General features: G+C 27.0%; 6 protein-coding genes across 8 annotated transcripts; 4 read left to right on the forward strand and 2 right to left on the reverse strand.

Moving 5' to 3' along the window:
* Nucleotides 1-309: 309 nt before the first annotated feature.
* Nucleotides 310-4,025, forward strand: Tace (ADAM 17-like protease Tace). Its single transcript, XM_035871195.2, has 14 exons — nucleotides 310-492; nucleotides 635-773; nucleotides 863-963; nucleotides 1,034-1,155; nucleotides 1,225-1,375; nucleotides 1,458-1,654; nucleotides 1,737-1,931; nucleotides 2,006-2,144; nucleotides 2,233-2,387; nucleotides 2,472-2,552; nucleotides 2,648-2,856; nucleotides 2,931-3,169; nucleotides 3,258-3,373; nucleotides 3,471-4,025. Exons 1-14 carry the CDS (start codon nucleotides 435-437, stop codon nucleotides 3,777-3,779), a joined length of 2,211 nt encoding a protein of 736 aa, XP_035727088.1. The 5' UTR covers nucleotides 310-434; the 3' UTR covers nucleotides 3,780-4,025.
* Nucleotides 4,026-4,245: 220 nt separating this feature from the next.
* LOC118443783 (ubiquitin thioesterase otubain-like) lies at nucleotides 4,246-5,786 on the forward strand. Its single transcript, XM_035871250.2, has 5 exons — nucleotides 4,246-4,433; nucleotides 4,502-4,554; nucleotides 4,723-5,022; nucleotides 5,124-5,324; nucleotides 5,408-5,786. The coding sequence occupies exons 1-5, from the start codon at nucleotides 4,391-4,393 to the stop codon at nucleotides 5,603-5,605; spliced, it is 795 nt and encodes a 264-aa protein (XP_035727143.1). The 5' UTR covers nucleotides 4,246-4,390; the 3' UTR covers nucleotides 5,606-5,786.
* Nucleotides 5,576-6,822, reverse strand: BORCS7 (BLOC-1 related complex subunit 7). Its single transcript, XM_035871253.2, has 3 exons — nucleotides 6,719-6,822; nucleotides 6,198-6,357; nucleotides 5,576-6,087 (listed from the first exon to the last, which is right to left on the reverse strand). Exons 2-3 carry the CDS (start codon nucleotides 6,333-6,335, stop codon nucleotides 5,908-5,910), a joined length of 318 nt encoding a protein of 105 aa, XP_035727146.1. The 5' UTR covers nucleotides 6,336-6,357; nucleotides 6,719-6,822; the 3' UTR covers nucleotides 5,576-5,907.
* Nucleotides 6,702-8,483, forward strand: LOC118443784 (uncharacterized). 2 transcript variants are annotated; one of them, XM_035871252.2, is made up of 5 exons: nucleotides 6,702-6,833; nucleotides 7,205-7,370; nucleotides 7,464-7,655; nucleotides 7,762-7,952; nucleotides 8,084-8,483. In XM_035871252.2, exons 2-5 carry the CDS (start codon nucleotides 7,236-7,238, stop codon nucleotides 8,253-8,255), a joined length of 690 nt encoding a protein of 229 aa, XP_035727145.1. In that variant the 5' UTR covers nucleotides 6,702-6,833; nucleotides 7,205-7,235; the 3' UTR covers nucleotides 8,256-8,483. The 2 variants fall into 2 exon arrangements, with proteins under 2 accessions (XP_035727145.1, XP_035727144.1); XM_035871251.2 differs by having other exon boundaries at nucleotides 6,825-7,086.
* Nucleotides 8,484-8,704: 221 nt separating this feature from the next.
* On the reverse strand, nucleotides 8,705-13,514 carry LOC118443657 (uncharacterized). Of its 2 annotated transcripts, XM_035870965.2 has the most exons (4): nucleotides 13,394-13,514; nucleotides 12,750-13,113; nucleotides 11,886-12,232; nucleotides 8,707-11,806 (listed from the first exon to the last, which is right to left on the reverse strand). In XM_035870965.2, exons 3-4 carry the CDS (start codon nucleotides 12,189-12,191, stop codon nucleotides 9,830-9,832), a joined length of 2,283 nt encoding a protein of 760 aa, XP_035726858.1. In that variant the 5' UTR covers nucleotides 12,192-12,232; nucleotides 12,750-13,113; nucleotides 13,394-13,514; the 3' UTR covers nucleotides 8,707-9,829. The 2 variants fall into 2 exon arrangements, with proteins under 2 accessions (XP_035726860.1, XP_035726858.1); XM_035870967.2 differs by lacking the exons at nucleotides 11,886-12,232; nucleotides 13,394-13,514 and having other exon boundaries at nucleotides 8,705-11,806; nucleotides 12,750-13,173.
* Nucleotides 13,515-14,309: 795 nt separating this feature from the next.
* garnet (adaptor-related protein complex 3, delta 1 subunit-like garnet) lies at nucleotides 14,310-21,858 on the forward strand. Its single transcript, XM_035870964.2, has 14 exons — nucleotides 14,310-14,745; nucleotides 14,959-15,054; nucleotides 15,180-15,308; nucleotides 15,448-15,858; nucleotides 16,329-16,402; nucleotides 16,622-17,065; nucleotides 17,231-17,458; nucleotides 17,535-17,697; nucleotides 17,878-18,060; nucleotides 18,174-18,597; nucleotides 18,770-19,038; nucleotides 19,166-19,735; nucleotides 19,895-20,320; nucleotides 20,412-21,858. Exons 1-14 carry the CDS (start codon nucleotides 14,650-14,652, stop codon nucleotides 20,502-20,504), a joined length of 3,606 nt encoding a protein of 1,201 aa, XP_035726857.2. The 5' UTR covers nucleotides 14,310-14,649; the 3' UTR covers nucleotides 20,505-21,858.
* Nucleotides 21,859-22,978: the final 1,120 nt, after the last annotated feature.

A 22,978-nucleotide genomic window follows, 5' to 3' on the forward strand; every position in this document is an offset into this window, starting at 1 on the left:
AACGTTTTATTTAGTGGTTAGTTTCGATTATAAATCGAAATTTCACGGTACCAACCTTATCACAAAATAAAACAAAAAAATAAAATTAATGTATCCAATTTATGCGGTATTTTTTTTTAAATACACAACAAACATTACATAGAAATTTTTTTCTATGTAATGTTTTTTTCTTTTTTTAACGCTTAGTTTACAAAAAAGAGTATGATCAGATAATTTTTTAAATATATATAATGTGTACAAGAATAGAAATCAGTGTTTAATATCGTGTAAAAATGTTGTTAAATGTATCATCTAATATCTATTAAGGCATAATTTTAACCTAAAAATGTTTTTTCTATATATATATATATATATATATATACATAGAAAAAATGAATGTATGATGTACATATAATTTATGTACTTAACCTGTCAAGAATTATTGTACTACGAACATGGAATATTTTCATAAATTATTAATTGTTTATTGTTTTTTCTTCTGCCAAAATATTTGTAAGTTTTTTCTCTCATAACAAATTTTAAATAATTGATATTATTGATTATTACGATTAAATAGAGAAAAAAAAGAAATAATTTATTATCTATTTTTACATTGTTACATTTTTTTCCTTATTTGATTGTAATTTTTTTGTAGATGCACTTCATAGAAATTTAAAGTATTATGAAACTGTACACTCGTCAAACTTTCAACATAGAATTGTAAAAAGAGGCGCTCAACATAGTTATCATCCATATAATAAAATAAGCGAATTAGAATTTTATTCTCATGGACGGTAAAGTTTATTATAATTGTATAACAGTTATATTTGTTCTTAGTATATTTGTAGTTTTATATAATACGTATCATTATTTATTGTTGTAGTTATTTTCGTTTAATTTTGACACCAAGAAGAGAAGTAATACATTCCAATTTTAAGGCTTATGAAGTTAATGGGGATGGAAAGGAGAAAACGATTCATTTAGGTATGCAATATAGATTATATACAATGTGTTTGAAAAAATATATATTTAATAATTATAATGTATATTATAGATCATGAAAGTTTCTATCATGGTCGAGTTTTTGGAGAAATTAATTCTCATGCCCAAGTACATATTGATGAAGGAATTGTAACAGCTAGTATTACTATTTCTGATGACACATTTCACATTGAAGTAAGATATAAATATTATATATAAATTTCCTAATATTTTCAAATGATTATCTAACTATGAATATTTTAGCCATCATGGAGACACCTTCCTCATTTGGGAAATGAAACAATGATCGTTTATAAATCTTCTGATGTAAAACTAAGCTGGGAACATTATCAAAATGGGGTGGGACATACTCATGGTACTCCTAAAACATGTGGATATGTTAAAGAAGACATGGGTATGTTATCTTGAAACATTAAAAGATACAAAGTGTACAACTGACAAAAAAAAAAAAAGATGTGAAATATTTTATTTTGAAGAGGTTCCAGTGAAAGATGACGAAGAATTTATAGAAAATCATGATTTTAAAGGAAATGAATACAACAGAGTAAAAAGACAAACGGAAACTTATGAGTATACTCCAACCAAAACAAGATGTCCTTTGTTATTAGTAGCTGATTATCGTTTTTATCAAGAAATGGGTGCTAGTAGCACAAAAACTACAATTAATTATTTGGTATGTTTATTTCAAATGATTAAATATTAATATCAATATTATTTCAAAATATTATTTTTCTTATAAATTTAATTTAAAACAGATAAGCTTAATAGATAGGGTACATAAAATTTATAATGACACATTATGGCAAGAACGTCAAGAACAAGATGGATTTAAAGGAATGGGCTTTGTTATAAAGAAGATTGTTGTTCATAGCGAACCAACACGTGTGAGAGGTGGAGAGACACATTATAATATGGTTAGAGAAAAATGGGATGTTCGAACATTACTTGAGGTACAAATGTAGAGAAATCATTTGAAAAAAAAAAAAAAAAAATTTTAAATATATATTAAATATTTAATGTGCAGGTTTTCAGTCGAGAATACAGTCATAAAGATTTTTGTTTAGCCCATTTATTCACCGATTTGAAATTCGAAGGTGGGATTTTAGGATTAGCTTATGTAGGATCACCACGTAGAAATTCTGTAGGTGGTATTTGTACACCAGGTACAATTTCAATTATTAATTTTATTATTAAAATAAAATTTATCATTTTACTCGTAGACCTTTTTAATAGAGATTTTGTATTTTTTAGAATATTTTAAAAATGGTTATACTCTATATTTAAATTCGGGACTGAGTTCTAGTAGAAATCATTATGGACAGAGAGTTATAACAAGGGAAGCGGATTTAGTCACAGCACATGAATTTGGTCATAATTGGGGCTCTGAACATGATCCTGATATAACTGTAATTCCATTTTCTTTTATTTATATAATTTCACAAATATAATTTATATAATTCAATAATATAATTCGATTCGTTTATATTCAGGAATGTAGTCCAAGTGCAAGTCAAGGTGGATCGTATTTAATGTATACATATAGTGTCAGTGGTTATGATGTTAATAACAAGGTCAGATAAATTTACAAGTTAAAATATGCATAAATACGCAATGTAATTTTTTTTTTATTTTTTCTATATTTATATGAGCTCCTTTAAATGCACAGCGTTTTTCACCATGCAGTTTGAGATCCATTAGGAAAGTATTACAGGCTAAATCAGGTCGTTGTTTCTCAGAGCCTGAAGAATCATTCTGTGGTAATTTAAGAGTAGAAGGAGACGAGGAATGTGACGCAGGACTTTTAGGAACAGAAGATAATGATCCTTGTTGTGACAAAAATTGTAAATTACGACGAAGTCAAGGAGCAGTATGCAGGTAATATTGTTATCATAGTATAACTTGTTAATTTTATTTTTATGCATTAATGCATACGTCAACGTATATTGCAGTGATAAAAATTCACCCTGTTGCCAAGGTTGTGCATATATGCCTGTAGGAGTAAAATGTAGAGACGCGCAATATGCAACTTGCGAACAAGAATCACGTTGTACCGGAGCATCAAGCGAATGTCCTAGATCTCCGCCGATGAAAGATGGTACTGGTTGTTTAGAACGTGGACAATGCCGTCTTGGCAAATGTGTGCCATATTGTGAGACTCAGGGTTTGCAAAGTTGCATGTGTGATACAAGTAAATTTTTATATTTTATCATGATCAATTTTTATCAATTATATTACATTATACAAAGAATGGATATAATAATACATTAATATTACAGTTGGTGATGCATGTAAGAGATGCTGTAGAATGAGTTTAAATGAAACATGTTTCCCTATAGATCCGCAAGATATTTTACCTGATGGTACACCTTGTATTCAAGGTTTTTGTAATAAGGTAATACTTTATATATCACAAAATTTTTGATGATAAAATTATTCGCAAATATTTTCGATTTTTTATTTGATATATTTATTATCTATATTGTATTTAGGGAATATGCGAGAAAACAGTACAAGATGTCGTGGAACGTTTTTGGGATATTATTGAGGACATAAATATAAATAAAGTTATGAGATTTTTAAAGGATAACATAGTAGGAGCTGTGATAATAATCACTGCTATTATATGGGTTCCAACGAGTTGCGTTATAAGCTATATTGATAACAAACGTGTAAAAGAAAGTGAAAAGAAATGGCGTTGGAAACATACCGATGATCTCATTCATCCAGACGAACATAGACAAGAAATTTTTGTAGGCACTCAAAGATCAAGGCTATCACATTCTAATCAACAATCTTAATTTAACTGAAACTGTGCAGTAACATTCCAAATACTTACAAAGTTATCTAGTCAAAAATTTAAATTTATTACATGTTGATTTATATATCTTTTTATTGATTTTATATATAACACAATTTAATAATTTAATATATATTTAATATCTATACATATATACACACAAACACACAAATACATATTAATATGTATATATTCTAGATTTAATATATAATGTTCTAAGTTTATATCAAGATCACTTAAAATAATTTGCTACCAAATGTAATAATAAAATAAAGGATAATTGTAAAAGTAATAAAATATCGAATATTCGTGCGAGGCGATTTAAATATGAATTTAACTAAATATAAATTTAGTTTAAAATGTTGCCACTACGAGGAGCTACATAAGCGCTATCGGCAACAAGAATGTAACTAAAATTTTATTTTCTTATACTACTAAGCACACATTTTCATGGTTAAATTACCTAGATTTCCGTTTCACGATTCGAATCTACCAATCTAAAGCCGCTAAATTCTCAACGGAAAATATTTCAATTTCCACATGGACATTTGGCTTTTGTTTACGATTGATAATTTGACAATTGTTCTGAAATTTATGAAGAACTCATGAGATATGGAAGATAAGTCATTAAAAGATCAGCCAGTAGAAAACGCAGGTATTTATATGTTATTTTTTATTTAAAAAATTATATCATTAATACATCATGTTTGTGTTTTATTACAGATGTCAACCAGGATGAGTTAATTCTTCAACAACAAAGACGTATAGAAAAGGAGGTTAATATTCTTCTTCAAGCATAAAAATAAATCCTATGAAAAGTTTAAAGAGTTATTAATGAAAAGTTTACAAATTAAATTGTAAAAATTGATCGTTTAATATTTTATATCTTATGACATTTTGATATAAATATACATATTTCTGGCTATAATTTTATTATATTTCAGATATCTGAATCTATAGCTTTAGTCGGTGAAAAAGAACCATTGAAGAGTTTAGAACAGGAATATACAGAAGATGAAGTATACTTGTCAAAAGCAAAAGCTTTGGGACAAAAATATTCTTATATTAGAAGAACAAGGCCTGATGGCAATTGTTTTTTTAGAGCCTTTAGTTATGCGTATCTTGAAAAACTAATTGGGGATAAAAATGAATACAATAAGTTCAGAGAACTTGCTTTAAAAAGCAAAGAGAATCTTGTGGCATTAGGTTTTCCCCAATTTACTGTTGAAGATTTCCATGACACGGTACAATTAATATTTAATATCAGAAAATGAATTGTATCTGAGATAATTCATTTCTAACCTGTTTATTTACAAAATAATAATATATTTTATTTTGATTATAGTTTATGGAAGTGATCGACAAAGTAGGTGGAGACACAGAGTCTAGTTATATTGAACTACATAAGCTTTTCAATGAGCAAGGTTATTCTGATTATGTTGTTGTATACCTTAGATTAATTACATCTGGTCAGTTACAAAGAGAGGGAGATTTTTATCAACATTTTATAGAAGGAGAACGAACCATAACAGAATTTTGTCATCAGGTTAACATTATCATTAATTATCATTAATTTTATTATACAGAAAGATATTTAATCCTTTTGTTTCTATAATATTTATGTTACAGGAAGTAGAACCAATGTATAAAGAATCTGACCATATTCATATTATAGCAATGAGCACTGCTTTAGGTACTGGTGTTCGAGTTCGTTACATGGATCGTGGTGCTGGAACAGAAGTAACTGCACATGACTTTCCTGAAGGCGCTACGCCAGCAGTTCACTTACTTTATCGTCCTGGTCATTATGATATACTTTATCCTTGATAAAATTAAGTCTAAAGTCATCTTTTAAGTTGTTCTTAAGAAATATACTTTGTTTAATGATTTTTTTCAATCCATTTAAAAGAATAAAAATATGAAACTATTTTTACTGTGAAGTATTTTTATAATTTCATTTGTTTTAAATTAATTTAATAATTATTAACATTCAATGAATTATAAATGTGTCGGTATATAAATTATTTTAAATAAACATATAAATACTTTGACATTAAAATGTTAAAAAATAAATTATTAAAGAAATTTTACAGTATTATTAAATTTAAAATTATCAATGTGACAAATTTTTAACGTTGCATTGCTCGAACTTGTTCAGTAACTTCTTCCAGTAACACAGAACTTCTATCTATTGACTCCATTTGATATTCCAAATGGGTTACAATAAGTGCAAGTTTTTTCAAGTTTGTTTCTGCCATCTCTAATCCATGTTCTTGTTGCGCAAAATTTTTTGCAGCATGCATTAGAATCTGAAAAGAAAAGAAAAAAAAAAAAAAGAAAAAACAAAGAATCACGTTAAATATAATCTCTTAATTATGAAAAATTTATTTTTCAAAAAAAATATTAATGATAACATTACTTCACTACTTTTTGAACCCCTTTGGATCTGTCTTGCAAGCGACGCAATATTATTGACATTAACTTGAACTCTATCTGCTAATCGCATTTTTGAATCAACAAATAAACTGCGTGCACTTGTACTCGATGCTGAAGCCATTCCGTATTGTTTTTCATTAATTCTGGGATAAATTTTGATATTAATGATATTCAATTGTGTTAATTCTATTTACATAAAACGGAATTATACAATTTCTTATGGCAATATTATTCCATAATTCGTAAAAGTTATCCAAAGTAGAAATATATTCGAACAAAATTTTGATCTTTTAATTTATATATTATAAATATAATTTTTATTGTATGTATGACACATAAATATATACGAATATTATAAATTATTATTGTCCTTTACATTTGACGAACATCGTATATAGCGTACTATTACATTTATAAAAATTATTGGCGAATAGAGTATTGTTTTTTTCTTTTTTTTTTTTTTTTTGATCTATTTAAATTAAAATTGTTAAAAGATAAACACACTTATTGTGAATCTCGCGTTATGTATGGTTATGTGATGCACTTTATATTGCACTGATGTACGATCACATGTATATCAGTAGAGTGAATGTCAGTGTAGTGAAAAAGATGCGCTTCAGTAAGATATCGAGTTTTTCTAGCCACGCTGTAAAAAAAAAAGTTAACATAAATATATTAATATTATTATAATATAGTGAATATGTAGAAAAAAAAACTTGGAAAATTAAAATATTTCGTGAAATTTATTTATAAAACGATCATTTTCAAGTTCATTTGTTATCGTGTAAAATTAATTATTTGTTATTAGGTTATGTTTAGAAATCTTTTAATTTAAAAACAAAAAATTAAAATATATATCTTTGAAAAACGAGGTATTTGACAATTATTTTCGTATTATTACAGTCATATAAAAATATTAATTTTTAATGCTACATTTTTATCAGAAAATAATGACCGTTTTTTTTTTGTTTTTTAAATTTTACTCTACAGACAAACACATGATATTGAAGAATCCGGAAACATGTCTAGTGATAATATTAATATGAAGATAGAAATTGTAGATTATGATTGTAATCAAGCAGAGAATTGTAATGATATCACATTACTAGCACGTAAAATAAGAGAAAAGGAAGCATTTTCTCAGGAGGATTTAAATGTAATAAATTTCTTTTTTTTTACACAATTTATTTATTTTATAAAAATGTGTCATTAATATTGTAAATTTGTTTGTATTTATGTTTCTATTTAGCAATTACGTAATTTAAAAGTAAAATTAATACATGAAGTTCCACCGCAACATAAGGTCGAAATACGTTCAGGAACTCATGTACCTTCACGTGAAGAATTGGAACAGTTTATGGCATTAGCACCATTAAAAAAAGGTTCCTTTTCGCCAGATGAGGATGACAAAATTGTTCATAATTGGAAAAAATTTTGTAAGGTAAGAAAGGATATGAAAATGTTGATCAAATACATCATTACAAATCGCATGCAAAAATTTGTATGAATTTGTATTAATTTATCATACAATTTTTACGATATAACAGTTACACAATTGGAGTAAACGTAAATATAGAGCATTTTTAAGTCTGAGAGATGGCGATGGAAAGAAGTATACTTGTAAGAAGAAAGAAACAAAAAAATTTGCACAGTTTTTAGCAAATGGTTTACCAAATCGCACATTGTATAGCGTATACCATAGATTTAAAATTTTATATAGCTCACATTTAAATAGAAGGTAATATATATATTTTTTTCTTGTTTTTCTTTTTTTTTTTTTTTTTTTTTTTTATATCAAAATCATCAACATACCCAGTATTGATTTGCTAATGTAAAATAAATTATATAGAAAAAAATATTTCTCTACAGATATACACAAGAAGAGGATATTATGATATTAAATCATATCGATCACAATCCATTCCTCGATGAAAAACGGAAGTTTGTTGATTTAGCAAAGGTTTTAAATAGAAGTAGAGCGTCTGTTTGGCGACGTTACCGATTGTTAAAAAGAAGCAAAAATTCAAAGATGAAAAAATGAATCTGATGAAATATTAATGATATATGTCTAATTTTTTAAACTTAAAATAAAACTCTTATGAAATAATATCACGTATTGAATATTTTCAAAGACATAAATAAATAATATTTCAACACTTTCGTGAAAAGTGTATCTGTTTTTTTATTTGTAGTATCAAATATTTTTTTTCAAATAATATACATTGTATATACTTTTGAACCTAACAATCACAATTATATGTATCTGTCTTTTTAACAGATAAATTTATTTCGTTAAGTTTAATCTTTTTTAAAGTATTTTTTATAGAAAAACAATACTATATATTTTAAAATGAATATGTTCTACTCTCTTATAAATCATTAACAAATTAGAATATTAATAAAAGATAAAGAGAAATTAAATATACTTAGTATTTTTTTTTTTTCAACAGCCTATTTTGCCATCATCATTACACAATTTTATTTACACAATTTTTTTTTAGTTATTAGTAGAAAGAATTCATTTGAAATATATATATATATGTATAATTATTAATTATAAGTTTTATAAATTTGCGAATGAAGATATTTACTTTACAATTAATTACAAAGAAATTAATTATTTTTGAATTATGAGTGTTATATATCTAATGCACAATTGTGAAACATCGTATGCATTATAAAATTTTTTGTTTGTATAGAAAATCCAAAACACATCTTTCTATTTCAGTTTTCAACATTATTTTTGATGAAATTGTATTTATAAAAAGCAATTAAAAGTTCTATTTTGTTATAAATAAGGTTCATTCAATGAAAATTATAATATTTAACAAAAATTATGATTTTTCTGTATATAGTATAAAACATTTTGCTTTACTAAATTTGTTTTCTTTTTCATAGTTTTAAAAATATTATTAAAAATTTTTGTATATAGATCTGTTTACTTATTTTTAATACTGAACCGATATAGAGGGCTAGAATTAAAGGAATATTTATATTCTATATGAAAATCATATTACACACAAAATGATAATTCTAAACATTTCAAATATTTACAAGTTTTTAGGCATTTAAAGTATAGATGAATAATAATATCAGTCTCTTTCCTAACATGTGTATTTGTAAAAATTAAAATAATGTTATTAATTTATGTTGAAAATAGATAGAATGTTCCCTGCCATGCTATTTTTCTTGCAATAGATCAAATTAGTGCTTTGTGAATTTATGGATTAACTTGACTTTGTCAAGTATATATGGACAATTTTTTGTTAAGAATATATGTATAATTTATATTATACAAATATACAGAAATAAATTTGTATAATATTAATATTGATCAAACATATTAGATTATGTACTTTCTATAACGAAGCACTAGTCCCAGCATCTTTAATACATGATGCAAATATTTAAACAAATGTTTTTATTATAAAAAAAGAAAAGAGTTGGCTAAATATTTACAGTAAAGAGTATTCACGATAAAACAATATTTTTTCATGAAAAGAATAATAGTAGTGTTATTCCCATTGTGGGAACACTTATATATAGAGCCACAAATTTATTCTCGCATAAATATTTAGGTAAAATAAGTGTATTTCAGAGCACCGATTTTACTCTTTAGAACATCTGTCCTATCACAGTAAGTGATCTCACTGCAGATTGCACATTATTTACATGAATATGATGTGCAACAGCATGATGATGTTCATCTACAACCATTTCACCATATTGGACACGACATCGTTTTTGATGTGCAAATAAACTGCCACTATGACTATATGCAGCGCCACATGTTTTACAAACATAAGGTTTTTCACCAGAATGTGTATAAGTATGTTCTTTCAGAGTACTAAGACGCTTAAAAGCTTTGCCACACGTTTTGCAGAGATAATTTGCTTCACCCGTATGTCGTGTCAAATGTCTCCTAAATGCTGAACTCACAGCAAATGCTGCACTACAAACATGACATACAAAAGGTTTGTCCCCTGTATGAATACGAATATGATTTGCCAAACTAGTAGTTGTTGTAAATCCACTATTACATGTTTTGCATACATGTGGTTTCACTCCTGTATGAGTTCTCATATGGTATGTAAGCGATGAATTACTTGGGTATACCTTGCTACAAATATGACATAGATATTCTCGTGGCACTTTTTCCTTGGGTTTATGTGTCCTTTGATGAAGAACAAGGCGAGCTTGACTAGCACAAACTTTTCTACATATTTCACAAGTTACTGGTTCAGCTTTAGGCTTATGCATGGACACATGACGCCTAAGGCCTTTCTTAGTAGCCATAATTTTATCGCAATGTTGGCACTTGTATTCACCAGATCCATCTTCTTCACTATCTTCTTTTTTAACAGTTTCATTCTCTGGTAAAGTATTTGTTGTATCATTTGGAAAAGCATCGTCATCTGAATCAAATAATTTGTTATCGTCTACTAAATTATCTAATAATCCATGGCCATGCTTTTCAGCATGTTTTTTCAATGTGTCTGGTCTGAAAAACCATTTTTTACATACTGTGCAAGAATACTTTTTATCCCCATGTACAAGAGCATGTCTTTTTAAATTTTTTAAGGAAGAACAATACTGATTACAGATTTCACATTTATATAATTCAGGAGCATTTTCAAATTCATCTGGTTCGTTTACTGTACCACTTTCATCCTCAGTATCATCTTCACACTTTGGTTCTTTTTTTGAATCTCCATCATCTTTTCGTTCGTCAGTATTTATCTGTTTAATCATATCATTTACTTTCTCTGTATGAGACTTCAAATGTCGTACAAGACTTTGAGACTTAGAGAAACAGGCATGACATAATTGGCAAGCATGAGGTTTAGATGCATGTATCTTTTTATGTTTTTCCATATTTTCTTGTTTATAAAACAATTTTAAACAAATATTACATTTGTGCTTTTTCTCATGGACAAGAGAATGTTTTTTTAAGCCTTTCTGTGTTGCATAACGCTTTAAACAAATTTTGCACTTGAACTTTAATTCTTCTGAATCTTGACTGTCGCTACTCGGATCATAATAATTATCATCACCTTCATCTTCACTGTAAGATTTGTTAGGGATTGATTTTGTTTTCCTCGTTGACGTACGTTTCTGTGGAGGTGCCACATCCTTTTCAATTGCCGCATCATCGGACACACGCTCATTTGGAAATTGTTCTTCTTCTTGTTGTTTAGAATTTTTTTCTGATTCTTTAGTAATATTCTGTTCCTCTTGAGGTTTATCATCTACATCCATTGTTTCATAAATATCGCATGTATCTACTTGCGAAGCAGATTCAATGGATGAATTTTGATTAATATTGCTTTCCGTAGTAGAACATTGTTCTTTACCGATCTCTTTGGGACCTTCAAATCCGATAGAACACATGAAGATTTTTTCATCTTGTATGTCGATTTCGGTAGTAGTAAGACTAGGTGTATTTGAAGTGTAAGTATTATTAGTATTATTGAAGTCTTGAGAATTTGATACTATTTGCATTTCTTCTTTTATAAAAGAATTGTCTTGCTCATTTGTTGTCTTTTTCGGTAGTTCAATGCATGAAGAAAAATCTGTTTGCGTACACGAATCCTGTAAAAATATAAAATATTTTTTTTTTTGAAATTAAATGTAAAATATAAATAAAAATTACATCATATATTTTGTTTACCATGACATTGCATTTTTCAGGTTTATTATAATACATTCGTAGTCTAGCATTGGAATGTTGACATTGTTGTCTAAACTCATGAGCAACACTTGCTTTATAAACACAAACATCGCAGATTAAAGATGGTAATCCATCTTGCTCGTGAATATCAATTGAACCACATACTTGAATTTTTTGTGGAAGATCTGAGAAATCATCTACCTCTTGATCGGTACAGAAAATAGGTGATAAATTGTTACTTTCTGTTAGACAGATTCTACATACTCTGTCCATATTAAGAGGTAAATTGAAATAACCCGAATTCATTGTCTTGCAGATATTTTGAATACTGATTAATCCAAAATTGTCTGTAAATATCATAAAACATGCTAACACCTTATTGCAATTATATCACAAATAAATAATTTTCTTGAATTAACAAAACTAGTCAATACAATATACATTATATAAAATAAAACTTGTATTGGAATTTTAATTACTTTAAATATCATCATAATTATTTTTAATTGAAAGGAGATTATACAAAAACGATAAGATCAGATAATCACTATAAACTTGACCTTTTTATAAATATGTATATATATATATAGTTGTATACATATAAGTTGTACAATTAGTGTCATTTGATAAAATGGACAAATACAATTACTTTATAATCATACAATCATATAACCAAAAATATACATAAATATATATATATATATACATACACATTATATACATATACATATATATATATATATATATATATATATATATATAAATTAGAAACGCAAAATAATATATGCCGGTATTTTAATATAAGAAAAGCATTTTTGGTAAAGAGTTGAAAGAATTAATGTGCAAAAACGAAAGGTTCTCAACCTTTGGATCCGTGATGCGTCGTTTGAACATGCCACGACGTTGAGTCCAATGCCTTCGGCAGTGATGCCCAGACGAAAGGAAAAGTAACACTTTGAAAACTCGAATACTTTTTGTTTCTCTCTCTTTCTCTCTCTCTCTCTTTTGTTTTTTTTTTTTCGCGATCCCTTTTGATATTAATCCATAGTATACGTGAATTTTCTCAATGCATATTAAAACACAGAATGTCTTGATTCATTCTAAAATCTTTCTTTTATCTTACGTTTTACTCGTGGCAATATACTCGGATACTTATTTATCCTTTGTCTAATGGCTTCTATCTACATATATGCCGCGAAACATTCGAGCAAATTAAGTTGAGAGCAATCTGAAAGGAAAGGTCTGAATAAAATATGGCTTATCGTGTATGGACAACGGAATGAAACTTCACTCATATACATTGCGTTCAACCGAATCGATGTATATTCTCTAGGGATACACGAATGGCGTTCGAACATCTTTTAATCGGTGTTTTTTATTAAAAGAAAAAAGAAAATTATACATATATATATATATATTGTATATGTGTATATGTGTATGTTATGCATATATATATATATATATATCAAATATTGTTTCATTTTTTTCATTATTCTACGCATACATACATCACGCAATTATCAGTAGATAATTTTATTTATTTCTACTAAATACACTCTTCCGAATAACAAAATATTAATTGTATTTAATTATCTACAGAATTATCGTAAAACATATATCAATTTCAAGATAACTACATTGATAACCGAGGAATATTTTAGTTGGTATTATTTATCTCGAATCGTAACTCGAAAAATTTAGTGATCTAAATGGTAGCTCCGAAAAAGTATCCAATGAAATTCAAAGTTATCGACCAATCTACGTTCAAGATGATTTTAAATAACAACGTAGTTCGATATATCGAACTAAAAAGTGATATTTCTTTGCATTCAAATTTATAGGTCTTTAAGTTGGCTCGAGATTTTTTTTCTGGATAAGAAACGAAAGAGAAAGAGAGAGAGAGAGAGAGAGAGAGAGAGAGAGAGAATGAAAAAAAAATTTCTTTGATACTTCTCATATATATATATATATATTCCGTTTATGATCTTATTTTTTCGTAAAAACTCAAAGCGATCTATCGATCCTCGTATTATAGATCAATCAGAAGGGGGGGGGGGAAAGAACAGAAAAAGAAGAAAAAAATCAAGAAACTCAATTTTCAATCGGGAGACAAAAATTATTGTATCTATCTATAGTAATTCGTAATAATAGTCATTTTTATCAGCCCAATAAAAAATCACTGATTTATTGCATTTGCTTGAATTAGTATTATCTTTTTGAAAAGTATTTGTAGTTAAATTATCATTCGATTATTATATATCGCCACGGAGAGATCGGATATTAAATCAATCATAAATTCATGCGCACGCTTATTGTTAACTCCATGCGTTTAACTGGAATCTAGTTCGAAAAAAAAAAAAAAAAAAAAAAGAAAGAAAAAAAATAAAGAAAAAAAAAGAAGAAGAAGAAGAAGAAGAAGAAGAAAAAAGAGACAAGAAAGAAAAAAACGTGAAAGATCCAATATATGCGCTAGTATAGAAGTTGCAGACTTCTTGAATAAACACACCGGGTATGTCATCTATTTCTTAACAACTCTTAGGTACATATGATCGGTATGATCTTTTAGTAGTCCTCGTATCTATCTACCTGTCAAATGAAGATGTAAATGAGAAAGAATGAGTGTGTGAAGTTTAAAAGACTCTTTTTAACATACGGTAATGCAATCGATGCAATTTATCCGATTAACTCGGAAAATTAGGCAAAGGTAGAAAGAAACCTTTCAAGTGATTGAGAGAGTTCTAGTATCTATCGGTTAAATACAGTTATGGCTCTTCGTAAAGTAAAAGGAAATTTCGAACGAATGTTCGACAAAAATTTGACGGATTTAGTGCGTGGCATTAGAAATAACAAAGAGAACGAGGTAAATTTGTTTTTTTTTTTCTATATTTTAAAAATATCCTTATTCCTTTTGTTTTGTTTCGTTTTCTTTTTCTTCTTTTTTTCTTCTTTTTTTTTTTTATTTTTTCTATTATAACAAGAAAAAAGGAACACGTAACTTAACCTAACTTTGTAAAATATACTTTTATCTAAAATAAGTTTTATTTGAATTTATAATCTTATATTATTGTGATAGGCAAAATATATTGCACAATGTATAGAAGAAATCAAACAAGAATTGCGCCAAGATAATATTGCAGTAAAGGCAAATGCAGTTGCTAAGTTAACATATGTAAGTGTGGGGAGGGAGGTTTTATATGCTAATTTTAACTATTATTTTATCTCTAACAAGATAATTATGTTATTTTCTATTTAAATCTATAGTACATCTTACTAATACTATTTACATTTCTATAGTTGCAAATGTTAGGATATGACATTAGTTGGGCTGGATTTAATATAATTGAGGTCATGTCATCTGCCAAATTCACTTATAAACGTATAGGATATTTAGCTGGTAGTCAAAGCTTCCATGCAGATACAGAGGTATGATTTTTATTTAATCGCTTGACATATAAATAATTTGGGATATATGATTCGTTTTAAGATCGCATAAGAATAATTTATAAATTTTTACTTTATAAACTTTTAATTTATAGATTTAAGAATAATTTCTAAATTACAGCTTTTGATGTTGACCACAAACATGATACGCAAAGATTTAAATAGTCAAAATCAATATGATGCTGGATTGGCTCTTAGTGGTTTATCTTGCTTTATAAGTCCAGATCTGGCACGTGATTTAGTTAATGACATAATGACTTTGTTAACATCTACAAAGCCATATTTACGCAAGAAAGCAGTTTTAATGATGTACAAGGTGTTCTTGCGATTTCCAGAAGCATTAAGGCCTGCTTTTCCTAGATTGAAAGAAAAACTTGAAGATCCAGACAGTGGCGTACAGTCTGCAGCTGTCAATGTAGTTTGTGAGTTGGCAAGAAAGAATCCAAAAAATTATTTAAGTTTGGCACCTGTTTTTTTCAAATTAATGACAACATCGACTAACAATTGGATGCTCATAAAAATCATCAAATTGGTAAGTCTATTTTGTAATATTACTTCGATCGATCAATTAAACACAGAAAGATTAAGTATTGATACAAAAACATAAGAGCTGTTATCAATCAATGAATGCATATATACATATACCATTTTTAAATTCGAGCCTAGTAATGTTGATCTTATTTCACATGCTCAGTTCTCCACTATAACACTGATTGAGCCGAAAATGGGTCGGCGACTTACTCAACCACTAATTGACCTGATTTCAAGGTTTTTTACTAGTTGATTACTTTGATATAAAAAAAAAAAGCATTGATAATTTAGATCAAATAGTAGTAGTAAAAATATGGTAGAAGTATACAAGTATTTTCACTATTCATTTTACTCTGTGTTGTCTATAAATGATTTATAGAATGTTATATATACATATATATATATATATATACATATATTTTGTTTGTCATTACATATCATTTAGACTGCAACTTAAAATTATATTTACAGTTTGGCGCATTGACACCTCTAGAACCTAGGCTTGGCAAAAAGCTAATAGAACCCCTTACCAATTTGATACACAGGTATTTAACGTGTTTATATTGATATTTCCCCTTCCCCCCACATATATCTCAACAATTGTAGATTTTATCATAGCAAGTAAAATAGTTCTATGTGTTATATAAATGTGTACATGTTTGTCCCAGTTATTTTATAGCTGGTATTATAACAAGGATTATTAAAATAAATTATTAATAAGTTATTAATATCATTAATAAAATTATCTTTATTATTATTTTTAGTACATCTGCTATGTCTTTGCTGTATGAGTGCATCAACACTGTAATAGCTGTATTAATTTCTATATCATCTGGTATGCCAAATCATTCAGATTCAATACAACTGTGTGTGCAGAAATTAAGAATATTAATAGAGGATTCGGATCAAAATTTAAAGTACTTGGGCTTGTTAGCAATGTCAAAAATATTAAGGACACATCCTAAAAGTGTACAAGCTCATAAAGATCTTATTATGCAATGTCTCGATGACAAAGATGAAAGTATAAGATTGCGTGCCTTGGATTTATTATATGGAATGGTATCAAAAAAGAATTTAATGGAAATAGTTAAAAAATTAATGGTGCATATGGACAAAGCTGAAGGCACTACATACAGAGATGAATTACTTTCAAAGATCATACAAATCTGTTCTCAAAATAATTACCAATTTATAACATATTTTGAATGGTAAATTAATAATATATTTCATGATAATAACAAAACGAAATATATACATATAATGTTACAATACACAAAATATAAGTTTTAATGTTCAATAATGAATAAGATATATATATATGTATATATATATATATATATATATATATATATATATAAACTTTGTATTTATAGGTACATATCTGTATTGGTGGAACTCACACGAATGGAAGGCACCAAGCATGGACCATTAGTAGCCACTCAATTACTTGATGTAGCAATCCGGGTACAAGCTATACGTAAATATGCAGTTCACCAATGTGCCTTACTGCTTGAAAATTCATATCTTTTAACTGGTCAACCACGAGCTACTATGTCTGAAGTTTTATATGCAGCTGCTTGGATATGTGGAGAATTTTCTAGGTAATAAATTAAATATATAACATAATTATTTTCATTAAATGATAATAATTTAAATGAAAATTTGTTATATTAATAGTGAACTAGAAGATCCTTTGGCAACATTACAATCAATGTTGCGATCACAAGCATCCAGTTTGCCAGGACATATTCAAGCAGTTTATGTGCATAATATTTTAAAACTTGCTGCAGCAATATTATATAAAGCAGAGAAAGAATGTGACAATGAAACGATGGAACAAGTAAGTTATACCGCAATTCATTTATATCAAGTATTATTATTCTATTATTTTCTTTTTCTTTTTTTATGTATACATATATATATATATATATATTAAATCATTTTATATTATTAAATTATTATATCTAGATATAAACAATAATATTATCGATATATTTATAGTCTTTTTTTTATTATACAGATTTTTGCATTGAAAGATAAAATAGCGGCATTTGTGTGCAGTGGTGATTTAGAGGTTCAAGAGAGATCTAGTTCTGCATTGGTTTTATTTGAATGCTTGAAAGAAAATCCTGGCATGGCTGAAGAATTAATGGAAGCCTTTGAAGGTGAACTTAATCCTGTTGCTCCTAAAGCTCAAAGAAAGGTAAAAATAATATATTATTTATTTTTGTTAAAAAAAAAAAAAAAAAAAAAAAAAAGGTTACGAATATCTCTTTAAAATAATTAATTTTTTAATATATATATATATATATTTAGGTACCTATACCTGATGATTTAGATCTAGATTCGTGGATCAATGATCCACCCTCGGAAAGCTCTGATTCCGAGGATATGGACATGAACGAAATCTTTGTGAAATCAGAGAAGTCTAATAATTCTTTCATGAAACGAGAAACTAACGAACCTACGGTAGAAGAACTTCAAAAGAGAAGAGAGGCTAGAAAATTGGAACAGCAAAATAATCCTCATTATTTGAAGGGATCATTTAAGAATTCCACATCATATCATAATTCAACAAATTTTTATGAAGACTTTGAGAACATTCCAGTTACTGAATTAGACATACCAGTGTCTCTAAAAATATCGAATTATTCTAATTCTAGTAAATATCACAATATGAGTGTGGATAATAATTACAAGAGACATAAAAAACATGGCAAGAAAAAGAAATCGAAAAAAAGTAAATATATATATATATATATATATATATGTATATATATATATTTTTTCTCTTTATACATTAATGTTATGCAACTGTATTATTGTAAACCTCGATTAAGATACATTGTATTATTATTTTTTTGCATTTTATTATTATCATAATTTTTTTTTTCTTTTTAATTTTTTGTTAGATAAACAATCGGCATCAGAAGATGAAAGGGAAGAAGATTATCCTACACAAGTTATAAATACAGGTATTGGTGAACTTCCACCAGGGGCAGAAATAAGTGATAGCGATGATTATGATATGATCGATGCAAATGATCCACATCGAGCTTTAAATATTGATTTAGACATGCCTTTGCGGGAGGACGAAAGATTACCGGTTTTGGAACACAGAGTAGTAGAGAATAGTCCAAATCAGAAAGTTACAGAGGTAAAGACAATAAAAAAAGATAAGGTAATTACTTTTTCTATTCTTTTTTATATATAATGTAGATATATATATATATATATATATATATATATATATATATTACATACGATATGTGTAGGAGAGAAAATATATATCTTATTTATATTAATAGGGTCATAGAAAAACAAAAAGAAAGAGTAAATGTGTTCAAGAAAAACAGGCTGATAATCAAATAAGTATGACTGATATGTGGTTAGAAGATAATACTGAAGAAGCAGGTTCTTCCTCTATTCAAGATTACGCAGAAGTGAATAGTAAAAAAAATGTAGATATACGAAAAGATAATAAGAGAAAAAAATCTAAGAGTCAGGAGAAACATAAAAAAGTGAAGGAAGTCGATACCAAACATAAAAAATCAAAAAAATCAAAAAGTAAGAAAGAGAAGAAGTCGTCGGATTATGAAGAAACAGCTGGTATATCTACGCCCTCCAAAGAAATATTGCCAGAGTTAAGGAATGACTTAGTTATTACTGAAAATAGTTTGAATTCTATTCAACCATTAATCGCGTATGATGAATTATCTAAGAATAAAACTATTTCTATGATGTATGAATTAAAGCAAATTGCAGATGACACTAGTAAAATAATTGTATCAATACTCATTACTAATATAGGTCAAAAGCTCGTAAAAGAAATAAGGTTCGATATTACGGATACGTCAACATTGAAATTAATGAAAAATGTGAGTATTTTATTTTATTTATCTTTTTTATTTTTTTATTTTTTTTTTTTTTCTTATGACAACAGATTACTTGTAGCATTTAATCGAAATTTGATTTCTTTTTTTCTTTTTTTTTCTTTTTTTTTTTTTTTTCTTTTTTTTTTCTTTTTACAATTATAGAATGGCGATGAATATGGAATGAAATTGCCATTCCAACTACCTCCACAATCCAGTAAAGAAACTCAATTTACCATATTAATATCCGATGTAACGTTCGCTCAAAAATTGAGAGGGACATTGACGTATATGCTTGAAAATATGGAAGGAACAATACAAGAAAAACTCGACTTTACTATAAATTTATCGTGTAGTAAATTTATGGTTGGACATTTGTCTCATAAAGATATATTAACGGAGTTGCTTAAAAGTGGTCAACTAGTATCTAGAATAAAAAAAGAAATCGTCCCGTCTCAGGAATTTAATGCAGTTTTAAATACTGTCTGTTGCAAATGCAATCTCACACTCGTGGAACAAATAAATAATACCGCATCTTTGTATGGTCATTCATTGAAAGGACATCATGTGTGCCTTTTATTAAAATATAATGTAAGTATAACGATATAAATATACGATAGAGATATATTGATGATTATTTCGTTCTGATTTTTTGCGCTTAATATTTATTTATATGTTTTAGAAATCGACAGGTAATTTGTTGATCGAAGGTAAAGGTGACAATAACTCTCTCCTGTCAGGAATTGCGGAAGAGATATCGAGGCTTCTGACATAAAAGAAAGTGTACCTATGTTTAAAAACAAAAAAAAAAATCTGATGATTCCTATCATTCATTACAGTCATATTCAACAAACCTTTACATTCAGCGAAGAAATATTTTCCAGAATCTGTTATGTATGAGATAATGATTATAGGAAATTCGCCTGCTAATTCATTAATCATTACATATTTTTAGATGGAGTTCTTATCTAAGCACTGTATAATTTAGATCATAAAATTTGTTAAATATACATACATATATAAGAGTTATACATATGTATACATATATACATGGATAAATACATACAATATACATGTATATGTGGGTTATCAGGATTCTAAAAAACAAACGAACAAAAAAAAAACAAAAAAAAAAAAAAAAGAAAAAAGAAAGAAAAGAAAAAGAAAAAAAATAGAGAGAGAAACATTTATTCACAAATTAAAAAGACATCGATACAAAAAGTAGGGAATAATTGAAATAAATTTATATTATTTCGGAGTCGCCTACTTTTTGTGCTGCTGCCTCGTTTTATAGAGTAAATTTATTTTAAAAATTCGAAGAAGAGAAGAAAAGATTAAGAAAGAAAAAAAAATGGAAAGAAAAAATTTGGTATCTTGTAAAAACTATAAGATATCATCTCTATCGTCTATATTGTCATGTTGCATCTCATTTATGAGAATGTGTATAAATATAATAATATTATTTAGTGGCGATAACTATACCATTTCTGCATGCGATATTACGTTTATAATAATATTATAATAATTAATATTTTCATATACATCTAAATCACATCTTAAACAATTTATATTAAAATGTAAGTGAAAAGAAAAAAAACAATGTAAATAGCTTTGTGCCTGTAATCTATGCTTACAAAAATTATTTTATTGGTCAGAAATCTCTCTAAATTTGATTTAATATAATAACGAAATGTTTCATATTAATCATCATTTAACATAGAATCAGAATGCATGATACAAAAGATTTAATAACATCTTAATATTTCATCCAAAGAAAGATGGGGAGCCTTCCTGAATAAAATTATGACTGCACTCGCGTTTTATCATTGCATTTACGTATCGTCTGCTTATAATAATTGTGACTTTATTTTTTTCGTGATTTCATTTTAAATGAAATCACGTCTCATTGTGGACGTTGTAAAAAAAGTAACTAAATCATTAGAACAATATTGAGAAACAAGAAAATTAAAATATAATTATGTTTGTAACGTCCCCCCCTCAAGAACTAATTACACGTGCAATTATCTAATATATTTTTAAGATTCCTTACTCATCCTCTCTCTCTCTCTGTCTCTCTCTCTCTCTCTCTCTGTGTGTGTGTGTGTGTGTGTGTGTGTGTGTGTTATATGTATGCAACAAAAATCGAGAGAAAAAAAAATAAAAAAAAAAAAAAAAAAAAAAAAATAAAAAAGAAAAAAAAAAAATCAACGATCAAATGCATGTCCAATTTAAATGAAGATAATAATTATATAAAAGATCTAATTAATTGAAAAGATAGAAATGGCTAATAGATTAGAATAGAATAACAGTTCAAAGAAAAAAAAAAAAGAAAAAAAAAAAAAAAAAAAAAAGAAACCAGAAAAAAAATTGCCGAAACAAATCACGCAAAAATTCCATCAAAGCCGCATTTTTTATAACGCATCGTCTTTCATTTGGCAACATGTGCAGAAAATTATCACGCTGTATGTACGGATTATTTTACGTACAAACAACTTAATAATACTTTTTAATTACAAAGATCTTTGCGTTGATTGTATAGAAGATAATAGATTACGATTAAAAAAAAAAAATCTATTCCTGTCAGACATTTTTTTTATAACTTTGTTTGCTTCATTTTCTACTTCAAACTTGTTTATCTAATTGTGTAGTTAACATAAAAGATTGTTATCCAAGACTGAAGGAAAAGAAGTAAAATAAACATACGATTTGATTGGTTCGATTAAAAGAAGGAAAAAAAGATAGAAACAATTTTTCTACTTGAAATTTTTATTATTTTTATATGACGATTTATATATTTTATATATTTATATATATATATATATATATATATATATATATATATAATTTTATTATCTATCTTTATACATATGAATATTTGTAATCTTAAAAAGAGAAATACAATATTTACTTCTTTTTTTCTTTATAAACATTTCTTTAATTATTTTCACATAAGTATAAATATAAATATATATAAATATAAATATAAATATAAATATAAATATAAATATAAATATAAATATAAATATAAATACATATATATACATTCATATACATATATTTGTTGAAAATTTACTCGTCGTAGTTCAATAGATTTCATTGTAAATAAAAAGGAAGAAAGTTAACGCGGTAAAAAGAATTATAGTGCGTTAGCCTTAATTTTCTTTTTTTTTTTTTTTATCTTAGCCTTGAAATGGTATAATAAGAAAATGGGTTGATTCTCGTTGACGAGATCAGGTGAATCACGATGTG

Source organism: Vespa mandarinia, chromosome 1 (assembly GCF_050613455.1).
Source record: "Vespa mandarinia isolate Hongniang chromosome 1, ASM5061345v1, whole genome shotgun sequence".
Taxonomy (NCBI): Eukaryota; Metazoa; Arthropoda; class Insecta; order Hymenoptera; family Vespidae; genus Vespa; species Vespa mandarinia.